At 39.3% G+C, this 18,462-nt stretch overlaps 2 protein-coding genes across 2 annotated transcripts in view; one reads left to right on the top strand and one right to left on the bottom strand.

Moving 5' to 3' along the window:
- Positions 1–10,498, bottom strand: part of luc7l (LUC7-like (S. cerevisiae)) — a 12,890-nt gene extending 2,392 nt beyond the window's left edge. The window contains exons 1-9 of the mRNA XM_037691370.1: positions 10,287–10,498; positions 6,059–6,153; positions 3,097–3,195; positions 2,778–2,888; positions 2,545–2,688; positions 1,745–1,921; positions 1,522–1,610; positions 1,402–1,431; positions 1,114–1,281 (exon numbers count right to left, since the gene is read on the bottom strand). Of these exons, the coding sequence (XP_037547298.1) occupies positions 1,114–1,281; positions 1,402–1,431; positions 1,522–1,610; positions 1,745–1,921; positions 2,545–2,688; positions 2,778–2,888; positions 3,097–3,195; positions 6,059–6,153; positions 10,287–10,347 (974 nt within the window). The 5' untranslated portion in view covers positions 10,348–10,498. The remainder of the gene's footprint in view (positions 1–1,113; positions 1,282–1,401; positions 1,432–1,521; positions 1,611–1,744; positions 1,922–2,544; positions 2,689–2,777; positions 2,889–3,096; positions 3,196–6,058; positions 6,154–10,286) is intronic.
- A 346-nt stretch (positions 10,499–10,844) lies between these two features.
- fam234a (family with sequence similarity 234 member A) lies at positions 10,845–17,924 on the top strand. The gene is made up of 12 exons (XM_037690795.1): positions 10,845–10,914; positions 11,552–11,857; positions 11,931–12,041; positions 12,158–12,340; positions 12,947–13,071; positions 13,288–13,420; positions 15,667–15,799; positions 15,873–16,013; positions 16,839–16,920; positions 17,001–17,159; positions 17,249–17,351; positions 17,474–17,924. Exons 2-12 carry the CDS (start codon positions 11,587–11,589, stop codon positions 17,683–17,685), a joined length of 1,653 nt encoding a protein of 550 aa, XP_037546723.1. The 5' UTR covers positions 10,845–10,914; positions 11,552–11,586; the 3' UTR covers positions 17,686–17,924.
- Positions 17,925–18,462: the final 538 nt, after the last annotated feature.

The raw sequence follows: 18,462 nt of genomic DNA, 5'->3' as shown, positions 1-18,462 counted from the left end.
ACATTTTATTGTTGGATGTAACTGGGACCCTGTGTACATAATTTCGCTCCACCACATGTACCACATGAGGTGCGAATGACAATAAAGAAACTCTGACTCTGACTCTGAAACTTTCTTGAATTTACAATGTCCTGGATGACCGAGAATCTTCACCAGTTATTAATGGCACAATCATCTTGCCACAGCCTGCCATCTTTGTTCTGCTTGGAGCAACCGTCAAATCAGCTTCATTTCGCTGCACCGCCCCGGCAAAATGCAGCTAATTTGACCATTAAAGTACATTTATTAAGTAAAAGTTCAACTGAGATACACCTTTACTATAATTCCAAGCAAACAATTGTTTTAGGTGCTTAGCTTGTTAAATTTCGAAGAAATGAGCAGCGGCTCGCTTGCTCGCTTACGTGAAGCGGGTTTTGAAATACAGTTGAATTGACTGTCAAAGTGCATTTATTAAACAAAAGTTAGACTGAGACACACCTTTACTATAATTCCGAGCAAACAAATAATTGTTTTTAAGTGTTAATCTTGTTAAAATTTTTGTTAAAGTCCTCCCCTGCAAGTTCATGCAGCCGCCATTTGGCAGCCAATCGATTTTTGGCACAACACTGGCCCACGTTTCTGGGTTGTCAGCGGTGATGCATAATACATGCAACGTATACGGTGAAGCGATGCATTTATGGATTTTTCCACTCTCTTAGACATATTTGGACTGATGCGACTTATAGAGCAGAGCAACATGTACGGCGGAAGATATGGTACACAATTTTGGAAAAAGACAATATGCACATATACAAGGTGGTAGGGAGTACTACATTCATGATTAACCTACATATATGTATACATACATACACATATAGATGTATATACATATGCATATGTAAATATATAATTGCATCAACCTCAAAGATGTTCATTTTCCTCTGCTTGTTTTGGCAAAATCAAATTAACGACAACACATTCAATGTGACTGAATTTTATATTTTTCAAAGAGAAATAACCCCGATTGAAGCTGTATGAGCATTTTCTCAGGAACATATTAAAACATATTAAAACATAAAAAATAAAACTTGTTTTTTGTCAGATCACTAAATGAAATACAAGCTCTGTATTTACTTGTGTTTTGAGCTCGGCTCGCGACTATGGCTGTGATGATGTCCTCGGCTGCGGGAGCGGGACCGGCTGCGATGCCGTCTCTTGCGCTCCCTGGAGCGTGAGCGAGAACGGCGCTTGTCTCGTGACGAGGAGCGGGAGCGCCTTCTTCTGCGGTCACGTGAACGAGACCTGGTAAACTCACCAAATGACACAAGAGTTTAGATTTAATCTCATCGTTCACTGGAAATCAAAACCAATCTAATTATAGACACAAATGAAGAAAAAGGATGAATAAGTTAACTCCTCCACCTTTTATGCTCTCTGCTCCGTGATCTGGTCCTATAAAAATGAACAAACATTATATAATACGATAAAATGCATCAAATGAATCCTTATAAACATCATTAGTATTTGAAATCATGAACTTACCTTTTTTTCATCATTTCCTCCTTCTCCCTTTCTTCCCTTCTCTTCAAGCGATCCTGGTTCCTCTTCTCTTGCTTCTCAACCACAGTTTTCTAATCCAACAATTAAAATAATAATAATTAATAAGGAAACCCCGGTTCAGTAGGTTTCCCAACATTTCCTCCCATATCACTTTTTAACACATCAGTCTGTTAAAGCAGTTTAATGTGTACATGCTGCTGCATACCTTTAGTTGGTCCAGTTTTTCTCGGATCTGAATGAAGCCCAGATGAAGCTTTCCACCAAAATGATCAGCCAAACGACGGTCGTTGTCATGGAGACCTAAATAAGCAGAGCAAACCTCGCACACCCGGAGCTTTTGCTGCTGAAAGCTGGAGGCAGGCATAGAGTTTCTATATTCTTCCTGAGAAAAACAAAACAAAACAAAAACTAAACTGAAAGCTCAGAAGGACAATTTTAACAACAAAAAACCCCAACATGTTACATTTTCTGCAAAATGACTTCAAACTAGGGCATTAACAGAGTACTCGAGTAATCTACACATCAATTGCTAGGACCTCTACCGAGGTTAAAAATTTTACTTTCGAGTATCCGTAGTGACGTCATATTATGTGACCACCGTATGACCGTAAGGGGCGGTGTTGCACTGTTGCAGGTCACAGAGTATGGTGTAACACCGGGTCCAATCCACCGAACCAGTTTCGGTTTAAGTTTCGTTTTTTGACGTGCTGCATGTTTCTTCACGTTTGGAGTTTAATAATAATAACTAATAGTTTAGTTTTTCCTGTGACTTATTTGCAGTATGATAAATGGTAGGAGCATAATATACGCTCCCAATGTTTTGTTGGTCTTTTTTTTTTGTAAATAATTACCTTTTTTTGCGGTTTTATTTATTTATTTATTTTTGTATCTTGAGATCTATGACGTCATCAAATAATCGAGTTCTACTCGGGTTTTATTATGTTAATGTCAAGTTTAAAAATCCTATACTCGTTCAACCCCTACTTCAAATGATTTTCTACTTACCTCTGCATCCTTTTTCCTGGTACGGACCTTCTCCACTTCCTGTAAGACCTTCTGAGCCTCGTCGACATTCCCTTCAGCTCCAAGCTGCTCAGCCTTGGCAAGAAGCTTACCTATTTCCTCGTTCAGCTCGTGCACCTTTTCTGCCTAAAATGCAAATCAACGCAGCACACAAAGAAAAACAGTTACTGTATGAAAAGAAAAACTTCATATGTTCTATAAATCCTGTCATTTACCTTTGCTGACACCTCAGCACTGATCTCTTCCTGGGTCTCAGCCAGACGCTTCTTGGCTAGTTCTGTTCTTCGGTCACAGTCGGCAATGAACGACTCCAGGTGATCCACTGCCTTCAAGGACAAGAAAAATAACAGATAAACCAAACTGCACACAGTAATCAACATTTAAAAACTCCTACTTTAACTAAACCTTATTATGAAGAGTTCAACTGTTACGAGCTGAGATAATGGCCCCCAAGTTTAAGCACGCACCCCTTCATCCTGCAACTTGGCATTTTAAAATGCTCATGCACACAATTGAATGAACAGCATCACTTACATCAAGTTCAAAGAAAAGATCTCTCTCCTTGGAAGCAATTTCATAATCTGCCCGAAGTGCCAGGTCATGGATCTTTGTGCATTCCCCCAGGTCCATACGCTGTCACAAACACAGTCAGACAGAGATCTAATGTTAGAAACTCAAACACAAAAAGATTTAAGATTTTATTTGTAATTCTTGACTGATTATTTCCCCCTAGGGATGGACGATATGGACCAAAATTTATTTTTTTTACATTTTTAAGATGAATGGCGATATACATAAATATTTTTTTCTGTCCATAAAGTAATAATAAAAATATTGGTCTGAGTCAAAGCTTTGTCCCAATTGTCACAGGCACCTTTATTAACAGACAGCCGTAACTGTACAAAATAAATGTCTCAAAAATAAAATAAAGTTGTTTTTTTTTCTTGCAAAACAAAACCAAAAACACAACTGTGCACTTAAAATTTAAACAGAAAACAGAGCAAATAATGAAAGGCTAACTTGCTCTTTAAAAAGTCTGATTCTAATGAAGTATATTCATTCAACCTTTATTAACCTCCATCTCCTTTGTGATCCACTCTGCTCTCACCAACATGAAGAAGGACTCCTACGTCCGTATGCTCTTTGTGGACTTCACGTCTGCCATGATCCCCCAAACCCTGATGGACAAACTATTCACACTAGGACTAAGCCCCTCCATTTGCAACTGGGTACTAGACTTCTTACCAAACAGACCGCAGTCTGTGAGGATCCACAACTTCTCCTCCACCATAACCCTCAGCACTGGCTCCCCTCAGGGCTGTGTGCTGAACCCCCTCTTGTTCGCTCTGCTTATGTATGACTGTGCACCTACCCATCTAGGCTGTCACATTGTAAAGTTTGCAGACGATACAGTGGTGGTTGGATGTATCACAAACAACGAAGAGTCCAGCTACAGGCAAGAGGTGGAAAACCTGGAGAGTTGGTGCAGGAAGAACAACCATACCATCACATCTACACCTCCAGATGCAGAAAGAAGGCCACCTGCATCATGAAGGACCCCACTCACCCAGCACACACACTTTTTGCCCCGCTCCCCTCAGGAAGGAGGTTGAGGAGCATTACGTGTAGAACCACTACACTGAGGAACAACTTCTACCCTGAAGCTGTTAAATGAATCCTTAACCAGGATAATCACTGTAAAAAAAAAAAAAATCACATCATGATGCTGCTGATTTGTTTCATGCTGCTGTTGTTCGGCGTATTGTTTTTGTATTAAAAGTGCTTAGTGTATTCTTAGTTTAGCATATTTCTGAGTTCATATCTTAGATCTTATTGCAGTTTTTCTTTACAATTTATATTTTTGTTGGATGTAACTGGGACCCTGTGTACATAATTTCGTTCCACCACATGTACCACATGTGGTGTGAATGACAAATAAACTTTGACTTTATTAACAAAGCTGTTAGAAAGTCCACATTGTTGTGTAGTTGGCTCGTTTACTGAGCTCGGTTCTGTTTATCTGATTCTGTTCTGATTATGGCTCGTTTCTTTCTGAATTTCATGGTTCTTATGCTCCTGAATGCACCGTGTCTGTTCTGACGCTATTGAACGCACCGCTCTGTGTTAAGTGCCGTGCTGCGTGCCGTGTGGTGGAGATTTTTCTCTCCTGACACCGACGGAGCCTTGCAGTTTGAGCTTCTGTTTGCGCTTTACTGGTTACTGCTGTGCGTAAACACCAGAAGAAACACAGCAAATAAATCACCCTAAAGGCTCCAGTATACTGCCGCGTACGTCCATACGCAGAGGTACGCACGTACGTGGAGGTATGAGCGTACCCCCCAGGGCATGTCCGTGCAAAGCTCAAATTTTTACAACCGCATACTCTGTGTTGCACAATAAACTGCCCAGCGACGGACTGTTTTGTATGCGACACCAATGTATTAAATTCTCCTTCTTCATCCCTGATCTGGCCTTTTCTTTTGTTTTTTTGCCAAGAGGCAAATGATCTCTTCCTCCTCCATCGATGCCATGACTGAAATGGTGAGAAAAGAAGGAATTTGTCACGAGCGAATTAAACTCGGGTCCAGCGTGGCTGCGGGAGGGTCTGGAGATTTCCTGGTGGGCTGGTCTGATGTGTGGGCTGCACAGCCAGCGCTTGCTTTTTTTTCTTTTTTCCAATCTGTCAATCAATCCAGTAGGCGTGTCAGCAAATGACCAATCGGCGACCTCAATTTGTCCTGAAGGTAAACGCCCCTTGTCTGTGAAGCTGCTCTGCAGCTGCTCGGGGTGTACGCTGGAGTACGAAGTCTGAACCCTCTGTGTACAGTACACGCGTACGTAAGCGTGAACGGACGTACGCGGCAGTATACTGGAGGCTTAAGCTGGATATCTGTCTCTGTGTTTTTTTAATGAGAAGACTCATACCGTGCCGCTCTCAACCAGCTAATTTCCTGGAGACACCAAACCTCTCCTTTGTAGCAGCTACCCAGTCATTATCACACCTATCAGGAATTTACATCCATGTCACCAGAGTATCTCCACTGTGAGTCAACAAAGACCTATTGTGATGATTGATATCTGCATATGCATCTAGCTTGTTCAAAGTGGGAGCAACAAAGTTCATGCTCAGTCATCCAGGTACCAAATCCAAAAACGCTCAGTCAGTCAGTTCAAAGTGGGAGCTGCAGCAGCAGGCAGTTTTGCACAGCAGGAGGTGAAGGGAGCAGGTGAGGGGCTGGGTGTGCAGTAGTGAAGGAGAGGAGGAGAGGATGTGTGAAGGTGCAGACTTGGACAAAAACTGGAAGATTTTCCAAGTATTATAACTACATAGAGTGAGACTATCGTTTTATATCGATATAGTCTAATTTTATATAGCAAATGAAATTATCTTGATATTTTAAAGATAATGAGATATCGTCCAGCCCCATTTCCCCCTAAAGATTCCAAAGGATGCTATTGTTTCTAGCAGTTAACATTTTAGGTACGGCTTACTTACAGTTCCAGACAGGATGTCATGTGGACAGCAGTCGAGAAGGTGACTTTTGCAGACTCGATCATCTGTGAACTTGACCCTCTGCCGTGTCTCGTCTCCTGAAAAAATCCAAAAAAGCAACAGTGAGAAAGACCCCATATACTTGACTGCAAGTTCGAGGCATCCACAGCTTTTACATACATCACTGTAACTGCAAAAATAACAAAACTGGACTTGATTTTGGTCCAAATAAAACATTAAAAACTATTTTAACACTTAAAAATATATATATTTATATTTCCTTTATACAAATAACTGCTTCTATAGAACTGTTTTCAGATATTTTATTACCATCATTAAAGTAAAAATGATGTATGTGTGCATGTGTGTGATACTTTAGGTTTTCTTGGTGCTTACCTTTAAGCCTCAATACACACATAAAACTGCAAGAGCCTCAGTTTGTGTAAACCTGTTTTAAGGCTCAATGTTTACTGTGAAATGTGGAGCAACAAATGAGAGCTACCAGGAGTGCAACAAAATATTAAAAAGTTAACTACTCCCCTTTTTTGGCTTATATTTTTACTTTCAAATTGACTATGCTGACAAGATGGGTATCAAAACTATCAAAATACCGTAAATTAAGTGAATAAAAATGTCTTCACCGAGCCATGTATTAAATACAATCGCTGAAAAAAACATTCAAAGCAAAATGCAAAAGAAATGGAAGGGGGAAAAACATGTTTATACACACTGCGATCTGCACCACATACTGTACCCTTCTGCATCTTCAAGACCTCAGCTGCAGAATTTTAAACCCGCTGTGGAAAAGTATAAATGGGAACAGTTTTCTTGCCCATACCTGTAGTAAGAAGTTGGGAGTCATACACAAGTAAAATTGTAAGTGATGCTGGCAAAGTTTTTGCGTGGACTGTTAAACAGACGTGTAATATGTACCAGGCCTGTATACGTGTAGAAAACTGAGAACTGCTTGTGTGGACACAGCGCGACTAGACGTTTTAGCTCAATGTATGCAACTACTCCAAATTGTAATTCTAGTGCCACTGAAGAGGCCAATACAACTTGTGTATTTATTTGTATTATTTAAAAAAAAAAAATCTAGAATAACTTTCGGAAGGCAAACAAATTGTTTGGATATTAATCATAACAGCTTTAAAAATTATGTGTGACTCACGGCTCGATGAACATGAGGCTTTTCTGCAACTCCTTTGCAGATTGATGTAGGCTGGCAATGATACACTGAACCTTAATGAATAAAATAAAGGGGCCACAATTGTTCAGTTTGTATGCAACAAATGTATGGGAAGAATTTTGATATCAATCTTATCACACATACACCCACAGACTCACAACACAAATTCACTCTTATTGAACAAATGGACTTGGCAGCTTGTTAAGATCAACAGGGCTGCAATTTTATTCACGCTACTGTCACAATGGAAGTTTTGCTTTTAAAATGGTAGCGCGGCTATTAAAAGGCATTTTTCTACCCCAAGGAATGGACCTCATAACTAATGTGTCATTTAATGTTACCATCTTTATGGCTATACAGTGCCTTGTGAAAGTATTAGGCCTCCTTGAACTTTTCAACCTTTTGCCACATTTCAGGCTTCAAACATAAAGATATAAAAATGTAATTTTTTGTGAAGAATCAAAAACAAGTGGGACACAATCGTGAAGTGGAATGAAATGTATTGGATGTGTCGAACTTTTTTAACAAATAAAAACTGAAAAGTGGGGGGTGCAATATTATTCGTCCCCTTTACTTTCAGTGCAGCAAACTCACTCCAGAAGTTCAGTGAGGATCTGTGAATGATCCAATGTTGTCCCAAATGACTGATGATGATCAATAGAATCCACCTGTGTGTAATCAAGTCTCCATATAAATGCACCTGCTCTGTGATAGTCTCAGGGTTCTGTTCAAAGTGCAGAGAGCATCATGAAGACCAAGGAACACACCAGGCAGGTCCGAGATACTGTTGTGGAGAAGTTTAAATCTGGATTTGGATACAAAAATATTTCCCAAGCTGTAAACATCCCAAGGAGCACTGTGCAAGCAATCATATTGAAAAGGAAGGAGTATCAGACCACTGCAAATCTACCAAGACCCGGCCGTCCCTCTAAACTTTCATCTGGAACAAGGAGAAGACTGATCAGAGATGCAGCCAAGAGGCCCATGATCACTCTGGATGAACTGCAGAGATCTACAGCTGAGGTGGGAGAGTCTGTCCATAGGACAACAATCAGTCGTACACTGCACAAATCTGGCCTTTATGGAAGAGTGGCAAGAAGAAAGCCATTTCTCAAAGATATCCATAAAAAGTTTGTTTAAAGTTTCCCACAAGCACCTGGGAGACACACCAAACATGTGGAAGAAGGTGCTCTGGTCACATGAAACCAAAATCGAACTGTTTGGCCAAAATGCAAAACGATATGTTTGGCGTAAAAGCAACACAGCTCATCACCCTGAACACACCATCCCCACTGTCAAACATGGTGGTGGCAGCATCATGGTTTGGACCTGCTTTTCATCAGCAGGGACAGGGAAGATGGTCAGAATTGATGTGAAGATGGATGGGGCCAAATACAGAACCATTCTGGAAGAAAACCTGTTTGAGTCTGCAAGAGACCTGAGACTGGGACGGAGATTTATCTTCCAACAAGACAATGATCCAAAGCATAAAGCCAAATCTACAATGGAATGGTTCACAAATAAACGTATGCAGTTGTTGGAATGGCCAAGTCAAAGTCCAGACCTGAATCCAATCGAGAATCTGTGGAAAGAGCTGAAGACTGCTGTTCACAAACGCTCTCCATCCAACCTCACTGAGCTCGAGCTGTTTTGCAGGAAGAATGGGCAAGAATTTCAGTCTCTCCATGTGCAAAACTGACAGAGACATACCCCAAGAGACTTGCAGCTGGAACTGCAGCAAAAGTACAAAAGTATACAAAGTATTAACGCAAGGGGCCGAATAATATTGCACGCCCCAATTTTCAGTTTTTTATTTGTTAAAAAAGTTTGACACATCCAATAAATTTCATTCCACGTCACAATTGCGTCCCACTCGTTGTTGATTCTTCACAAAAAATTAAAATTTTATATCTTTGAAGCCTGAAATGTGGCAAAAGGTTGAAAAGTTCAAGGGGGCCGAATACTTTCGCAAGGCACTGTATATATACATAGATGTATTCAGACAATTACTAAACAATTATATGATTACTATAAGGGTATTGTAATCACTGAGTACAAATAAAATAGTCAATTATATTTTGTTATGTTAAGTTATATATATATATATATATATATATATATATATATATATATATATATACCTAAATTTCTATGCATATATATGGTGATCAAAATATTGTATTTAACAGATTATAACACAGGGTCATCTCATGTTAAAACATGATGCCTATAAAACAGATTATCCAACAATACACAATAGTGTTATATGTATTTTAAAAAAGCTAACAAGACTGATTATACACTAAAGCTACTTCCTTGTAAAGTACAGATAAAGAAAACTCAACTTGTCCAGCATGCCTGATAGTAATATTATAAATGTAAACAGAATTTATATAGATGATCCTTCTTTACTAGGGTGCACGTAAATTATGACAAATAAAACTTGACAAATATCATAAAGTAAAGAGTTTATATTCGGACACTTTTGTCCAGAATTGACCAGTCTGTAAATTTTGAACTGGACCCCAATTAATGGGTAAAGGCAAAAAAACCTAATAAATAATAATTTGTACGTTCAGTTTTTGGATTTTACAAATATAGTTAGAAATGCGTTATGACCGATCACAATCATGTTTTTAAAAAGTGTTTGGTGTGGGATATTTCTATACGGGTTTGATCAGTACAAGCATTAAGGTAGTTCAGACGTCATAAGTAGTGAAAAGGCCCTTGTGAGTGGGACGTTAACTTCAGCCGTTTTCACAATAAACGCTACGAGAGCAAAGGCTAACATAGCCAACGTGCTAAAGATGATAAAGCGAAAAATTGAGTAAATTTAATAAAGCCACTGCAGATGGAAACATTAACCCCATACGTCAGTCCTTAAATTGGGACTTGAATCCACCATAACTGTATTTTAAGCAGCCTTTTACGGTACATTTATCTATGCAGCGCTGTTCATCACACGACAACCACAAGCCAGCCTCAGCAGAACCTCCATCTTGGCTAGCTCGCTAGTTCAGTTAGCATCTCACGGCGACTCACCATCCCTTGCTGTTCCCATCAGCTGGTCGAGCAAAGCTCTCATCTGAGCTTGGGCAGACATTGTCGTAAATATTCCGTCGACAGTTCTCTATAACAATCAAGCAACTGAAAACAGTTCCTCAGTTTCTTTGCAGGGATATTTGAATAATTTAATCATTCCACCGCCACCGCTCGCCGCTTTTCGCTATTTTGTCAACTGGCCCGTTTCCGGTTGACATTAAGGAAGTGACGTCAATGTTAGATCGCGCCGCAAATGCAAAATCAACCAATCATAATGCTAGAACCAAAGGAATACAACCAATCACAGGACGAAATATAAGGATTTTAGTTTCCTAAGTAAAGACTTTCAGGTTGCGAATTTACACCACATTTCGTCCTATGGTAGTGCTTTTTAATTAAGGTAAAATTTTGACTTTTCAATAAGATTTGTAATTATTAGCATTGTTATAATTTATATGCGCGATAATGTCTGAAGTTTGAAAATTTTTGCAAACTAAATCTACCTGTCAAACAAATTGAAGGGTGTAATTTACAAGGTTTAATACAAGTTAGGGATTTGTTTACCAGCAAGTTTGTCAGGCCTGCTGCGCTGTTCACTAGCTGCAGACAATTAAAGCTTAGACTTAAAGTAAGTAAAACTTTTCCCAATTTTTGTTCACTTCTTAACTTTTCCTGTAGTTACGGTTACCTCAAACGGTGGGTTTTAGTCTTTACGCAGAAACTGGGTCACCACAGTCATGTTTTTTGTGTTCGTTAGCCGCCTTGTTCAACAAGTTAGCAAACAACCAGTTTTTGAACAGTTCTATTTTCGCTAACAATAGTCATGAACGAGATGGTTAGAGAAAAATAATACATTTTTGACTCTGAATTTGTTAGCTATGTTTGCTAAGTAAGAAAGTTTGTAGCATCATTTGTTTTTAATTGTGGGTAATAAGCCTTGGGGTCATTGAATACATAGCTTTCTTGGCACAGGATAATGACGCTTTCTCCGGTTTGTTGCTTTTGTGCAGAGAAATTTCTGGATTCAGGGCTGGCACGTCTGAATAGGCACAAATCCACAAAGGTTGATGCTGCAGAAAAAGCTGATTGACAGATACTGCAGCCTCCAGTATGTTCATGTACTGTTCATTTAAATGCCAGGGATGATGCAAACATAAACCGTATGCCACAATGGGAGTAGCTACTCTGGATTAAATTAACTGGATTTAGGGTTTTCGTAATGTGGATGTATGATTTTGCTGTAAAGCATCTTCTTTTTCAAACAGGTCTCTAAAGCCAATAATGCATTAAGAAGGCAGTGATGGAGTCTGCAGGACAAGTTACTGAGAGCGACCCTCTGAAGAGGGAAGAAGATGGTACAAAAACTGTCACGGCACCGCCAGCAACAGATATAAAAAACAGGAAATGGAAAGAAGGCTTGGGTTGTTCCCGAATGTCCCACTGGAGGACCGCAGTCTTCTTCCTGTCCTTGTTCCTCTGCCTCACCATTGTGTTTGCCTTCTCCTTCATCCTCCCTTGTCCCGTCAGACCACAATATCTCATTATCTGGAACAGGACTTTTTCAGACGCAGGTGTGTATTCCTTGCCTTGTTTTTTTTACTTCTGACTTTTTACCAACTACCACTTTCTCATTCTCTCACACAGCCACCTATGACTTCCTTGCTATTGAACATGCAAGCCAGGACAAAGTAATGGATGTCCTTTTTGTCCTGAAAAACACAAACGGCACACAAAACAAATCATGCGCTGACGCAGGTATGAAACTGTTAGCTTAAATTTATTTTGCAAACAAACAAACAAAAAAAAACAAGTTGTTGATTTTGCTGTGTTTTATTTATGTATAATTCAGTTAAAGCTCATGCACTTTCCAGGCCTGCCTTCGCCGTGTTTATTTGTGATGGCGGTGGACGGCACTGATGGAGACACGCTGTGGGAGAGGCCACTGGGTTCTGAGTTCCACTGGGCTCAGTGTGGTCTGGAGCACAGGACACCGGCCAGCTGGCACTGTCTGCTGTCCCATTCAGACAACCTCACAGCCATTGACAAAAACACAGGTTAGTAATCCAACACAAACCCAGAAACCTACAGCGTCTAGAAAAAGTATAGAGCTCTTGGATGTTTTATCCATTTATTGCTATTATAAATTAATAATGGCCATTTTGACAACAAAAATATATGTTTTAAAAATAACATGAAATCAAATTTCTACAAATTGATTCCAACTAAATTTAACAACCAGTATGTAAAGTTACTACTGAACTCTCCTTAAAGCTTCAACTGGAGAAGAACCCAGGGAACCGTTGTTATATGCTCTTGTAATGTCTGTCCCTTCATCAGCACAAGAGGATTTTAGTTTAGACCTCTGGCATGAAAAACAGCAGGGGTTAGTCCTTTAATGTTCTTAGTAAAGTGTTGTGGTTCATTCAGAACGTTGAACAATTTCCATTTGCTGTTTTGATAGCTGACTTAATTTTTGAGCAACTTTCACCTCCCGACTTAGACGCTCAGGTTTATAGCACAGGATAACCACAGCTTTTTGCCTCCATGATGTGCACTCAGCTCTTTGACATCGCTCAGAAACCTGTCTGATTCCACTGAGGTGAGTTGTTTTTAAAGCCAGTCACACTGAATGCTCTGTTCTTGTCTGATGTGTTTGTCAGGTCATGTCGTTTGGCAGCAGCCTCAGCCGACTGGTCTCCTGAGCTCTTTGCCGGTCCTCAGTGTCCCAGATCTGGACGGTGACAAGGTTGCTGATGTGGTGCTGGTGGCATCAGACAACACACAGGTGATGTTATTTATGAACTTTGAAGCCACGTGTACTTATAGTTTTACTTATGTCATGCTTATTTACATCGTAACACAACAAATGTGTTAGATATGTTTTGAATTAGTTTGAATTTTATATTTTTGTTTTCTTCTTTGATATTAAAATATATTTAAATGATACGTTGTGGGAGTAAAATCACCTAATATTGCAGCAAAACATTTTTCTGATCTGCAGACTCAGATTATATTGCTCTCAGGGAAGACAGGCGCTCAGATCGGTTCCACTGTGGTTCTTGACTCCTTCAAGTCAGCAAGTCATCTTGTCCATCTCAGTAAAGAGGGTTCTTACTACGTGCTACTGCAAAACGGTTTGTATCTGAAAGAGTCTGTGACATTCCCAGGGTAGTCCATATCTTCAGTAAAACACTTGTAAGAAGTGTCAAGCGAACAAGCAGCAGGATAACAAAAACCTCCGCTTCTCATTCTACTTTTAGAAACTCCAGGAGTCACAAAAATCATCAGTCTGAGAACAAAGTGCTCTGAAATATGGAACAATCAAGTCTTTAATATAAAATGAAGCTTGATTGTTGAGTGCTTTGTAAGTTAAAAGGCAGATATTAAATAATGAGATGATAAAACTTTACAATTGTTTCATGCGTGGAGTTTTTCTGCATCATTTTGGGACAATATTTTTCTAGTTTTAATAATGTGCAGATGGAAGGAAGTGGTCTTTTTTAATCTTTATTGAAATAATACAAAACAATACAATAAAATGCAGTATACAGTAATGATAGAACAGATGCCAGGGGGTTGCACTGAGACAATACTTTACAATAATATATTGCATAAATATATTAAAGAGAGCACATAAGGTGCAAGTTTTTATGGCCTTCGTGTTGGTGGAATATTTAATAGTTTTGTTATTGTTTGACCTCATTTTCAAAAATGGATACAAGAGGTTTTTGATCGGTGTAACAACATTTATGAATATGCCATTTGGAGAGGTGGATAATAAGATTAATAATATAGAACTGTTTTTCTTTAGCTGTTGGGTAGTCAGTGAAGCCAAACAAAATGTGTTCAAAGCAAAGTAAAAGATCTGGTTCTGTAAAAGTATAAATCAAAATACAAATACTTTTTCCAAAATTGAGTCGAGAAGGGACAAGACCAAAATAAATGAAAGACATCTTCTGGGTTTTCATCACAAAAAGAGCAAATTATATTTATATCCTTGTTCAACCGTTGTAAATAAACTTTGGATGGGTAAAATCTGTGAATAATTTTGAATGATACTTCTCTTACTTTATTATTTATCATGTCTCTCGTTGGTAAAGTCCAAATCCTTTTCCAGTTAAGGTTATTAATAAAGGTGTTCCAATAAGGTACCACATATGGAGTTGACCCAACATCTTTCTGAAATAGTGAACGGATACGACGGTTGCTGTTGTGGGTTGAGGAGAAGCAGATTTGACCAATTTCAAGTTTGTTTGGATCAAATGGTAAAAGCAGTGTCCTGCTGTACTTGTATGTAAAATAATTACTCCAGTAGGGATTGCTTTTATTACAATATTAAATTCGTTAATAGGAATCATAATGTTATATTTTATGACAAATTCTTAATGACATTAATGATCCATCAGTGTTGAGCAACTGATGAACTAAAACTGTTGTGAATAAACCAATTAGGGTAAAATAAGGATTTGTTTTTATGCAAGATGTTTCTATTGTTCTAAATATAATATCTGTGTAGAGAACAAATATGTTTGTAAATCAATGACCAAGAGAGAAGCATCTGTTTATGAAAACTGGATAGTTTTGAGGGACTTTTTCAACATTATAATTGCAAAATAGACAGAAATGTAGACCTCCTAATTTAGAGAAAATAGTTTGGTATGAAGTTCCAAACTGAAGATGGGTTCTTGATCAATTGTTTTAGCCAATTAATTTTAAATGTGTTATTTAAGGTGTAAAAGACCAAAAAGCTGAGGTCACCCTTATCATAAGAGTTCATAATTACAGATTTTTTTTTATATAGTGTTTTTTTTTCTTCCACATGAAGTTAAACAGCATCTGGTCAATATCTCTAGAGACCTTTTTGTTAACATCAAGCGACAGGGCAGCGTTTGTAAGGCGGGATGGTCCCTCAGCTTGGAAGTGGTCTTAGTAACAGTTTTAATACGAGAGTTAAAAAATACATCTTGATCAAAAATGATACTTTAGCTTTTTACAGAATGTCAAATTAATGTCATCCAGAGGGAGCGGAAGGTTTGTTCCCAAGATGCCCAGGTTCAAAAACCACACTCTGTTAAGAATGTTGAGTTCATCTGTAAGCAGCAGAATATCAGCTCTGCAGCTTTCACAAAGAAGTAGTTTTGTAGAATACAAATACAAAGCCATTTTTGTTTTATGTAGTTATGTATGTGCTCAAAAACCAAATCTGTTACTTTTTCAAACAAGCGTCCTTGTATCCTGTCTGTCTCGAGGTTTAACAGTGTTTGGTTTTGTTTTGGTAGTTGTCAGCTGGTAGTGGGAGGACAAGAAGCAGTCAGAACCAGCACAGATGAAAATGAATGAATCTTTTTGACGGCAGTAGTTAGAGTGAACGCTCTCTCAGACACAGGTGTGCACGGACTGGCACTGTGGAGGATCGCTGCCGAGGCTAAAGCTGAGTTGAACGCTAACCTCAAGAAGGACAAACACTTGGAGAAAAAGGCCGATGCTGCGACCGGACTTGTTCTCATCCATGAGTAAGAAGCAGCCTGCCTGCTGACTTTGGTTAAAGTGAGATTTCGTTTGCTAATATTTGATGCTACGTTGTAGGTCTGATGCTGTGAGTTTGCTCCGAACTCAAGACACCGATGATTCATCCGACCTGCTGGTTGTGTCTGGGAACGAGGTGGCTTTAGTCGATGGAGGGAAACTGCAGCTACGGTGGACATTTAACATCAGCTCAGTTCTTGGGTGACTGATTTTCTTTTTACTATAACAGTTTTTAGAAATAGTTTTTGCCAGCTGCCATAGGCAGTAATGTTCTGTGTGTGCTCCTTTGCTGCGTTAGCAAAATATCTCATGAACCAGTAGATGGGTTTGAATACAGTTTAGTGTCGTATTTTAATCCACATGTGGTGGGTTTTCTGAAATGGTGATGGACTCGAGAGAAGGCATTGCGTTTTGTGGAGACTTGTTAAAAAGACGCTGTGGCAGGTCCCAGGTCCCACAGAGTGCAGAGCATCTGCAGAAGTTGTGGCAAATGAAAACGCAAAACGAGAAGTATATGTTTGCCCAGGTTTGCTCGATTAGATGACAGAAGAAAACAAATAAAATGATCTTATAATTCATTTTTATGTGATGGTAGCCATGACACATTTAGATCCACAAGTATGACTTGTTCTTTTTAGAACAAAATATGATATATTGATCATGTGCTACAGCCATGAAATGTTCTTTGGAATCATCCGTCCAGCTGTTATCTTTACCCGCGTCTTACTTTTCCGGGTTGCGGGGGCCACTGATGCTTGTATCCAGCAGTCACTGACTGTGTGAGGGATGGGGGACACCGTGGACAGGTCTAGTAACATCAAATAAATTTCCATCCTCAATAGCTAATGAACTTTGATGAACACACAAATGACATAAGTATGTTGTTCATATTTTAAGTTAAAACGGTTATAACTGCATCCCGTCTAATTTTAGTTACACGTTCATATTAAACGTTCAACCAAACTGGTAATATTTCTATAATGAGGTGTGTTGAGATTTGAAAATCCTTCCTCCTTGTTCTTTCAGCATGCCTTCCTTTGGTCACTTTAACAAAGACAAAGTCCTTGACGTTGTGGTTGAAGAAGATATAGGCAACTACACAAAGAGGGTGAGTTATTTCTCTTTGTTTCTTTTCTCTGTCCTGATTTTCTGATTATTTGAGCCAAGCCTTCCTGTCTGTGTCTGTAGATAATCATCCTGAACGGGGCGTCTGGCGGCGTGCTGTGGGAGCTCCAACTTCTCGCCAGCGCCAACGCCAACTCTCCCAGGCCCACCTCGATCCACACCACCAACTCCTACTCGATCTTCATGTTTTGGGGCTTGATGCCGTCAGAGTCCAACTCATCTGTAAGAACGCTGATTTCATGGAAACATCAGATTTTGTGACAGAATATCACAAACTTCTTTCGGAGACTGAATTATTTATTTATTTTCAGGAATTAATACAGACTGACCGACGCTCTTACATGCTGCATCCCCTCTACCCTAAAGTTCTCCTCGAGTTCACCAACGCCTTGGACCACATCATATCCTTCAAAGGTGATGTTTACTATATTTAAATAGTTCAAACTTAATTGTAAACCTAATATGATTACACATCTCTGAATGATTAAGGGAATGAGAAAATGCCAGCTCAGATATATATATATATTTTCTTTTAGCCACGCTCATGGAGCATGGACGCCACGCAGCTTACCTCCTCTTGACGGGTCCTGAGAATGAAGGCACCGAAGGCACCGTGATCCTCATTAAGCGGAAGCTGAAGCAGGATGTCCCGCTTTGCAAAGTTCTTCGTACTGGCACCAGTGGGGGATCGGCAACCGACGAGGACATCATAGAGGCCTTTAATCGACTCCGCTTCAGCGACTGGTGAACGGGTTTGATGTTTGTTGGCTCGGCTGGACTTTAAAACCAAAGCATGGGAGTCCGTTGTGCCTTCCCAGCTGTTAACCAAAGACAAACCTTTTTGTTTCGAGGTTTTGAGCTTTAATTTAGGCGACGATTAGACCTGGTCGCACATAAACCGTACAATGAAAAGGTGAAGAAGCTGCTGTTTGCTGACGATCAACTCTAAAAAGCCTTCACTGCTGCACTGTGATTAAGTTCATGCGTCACTACCTTGCTCTCCCAAGAGGTTAAAATGCTGGAATATTTTTGAATCTATGCAACTGTTTTTGCTTTAAGGGTTGTAGAAACCGCACAGGTTATTTTTTAGAGTATTTCTAATTCCAGTGGCCTTTAGAAAACCGTTACAGTGACTGGACTCGTTATTTGGAGATAATTAATTCAGACTTTATGTTAAACAGATCTATTAAAATAAACCAAAATCTGTCAAAAGGCTAGAAATATTTGAGTGAGAAGGAAATGTGAAATACAACAGAACCCCTCTGAGTTAAAAGTGATCACATTTTTTTTCTCAGGTCAGACTTGAAGTCAATGAGCTGACAATCAAGACGTGAATGTTGCTGAATCCAAGATGCTGTCATTTTAGCAGCCACTTTCCAAGAATTAGCCCCGGCCTTGTGTTGCTGTGTAGACCACATGTTTCACAAAGTTCTGTACTCATGGAAATGGTTTTAGACTGTAACGACAAGTCATTTTATTTCGTATCTTTGAAACGTAGCTGCCATACTCGTAATATCTGGACTTA

Source organism: Nematolebias whitei, chromosome 17 (genome assembly GCF_014905685.2).
Source record: "Nematolebias whitei isolate Nwh7 chromosome 17, NemWhi1, whole genome shotgun sequence".
NCBI lineage: Eukaryota > Metazoa > Chordata > Actinopteri > Cyprinodontiformes > Rivulidae > Nematolebias > Nematolebias whitei.
The sequence above is the reverse complement of the archived record's forward strand: the minus strand, read 5'-3'. Positions and strand labels throughout refer to the sequence as shown.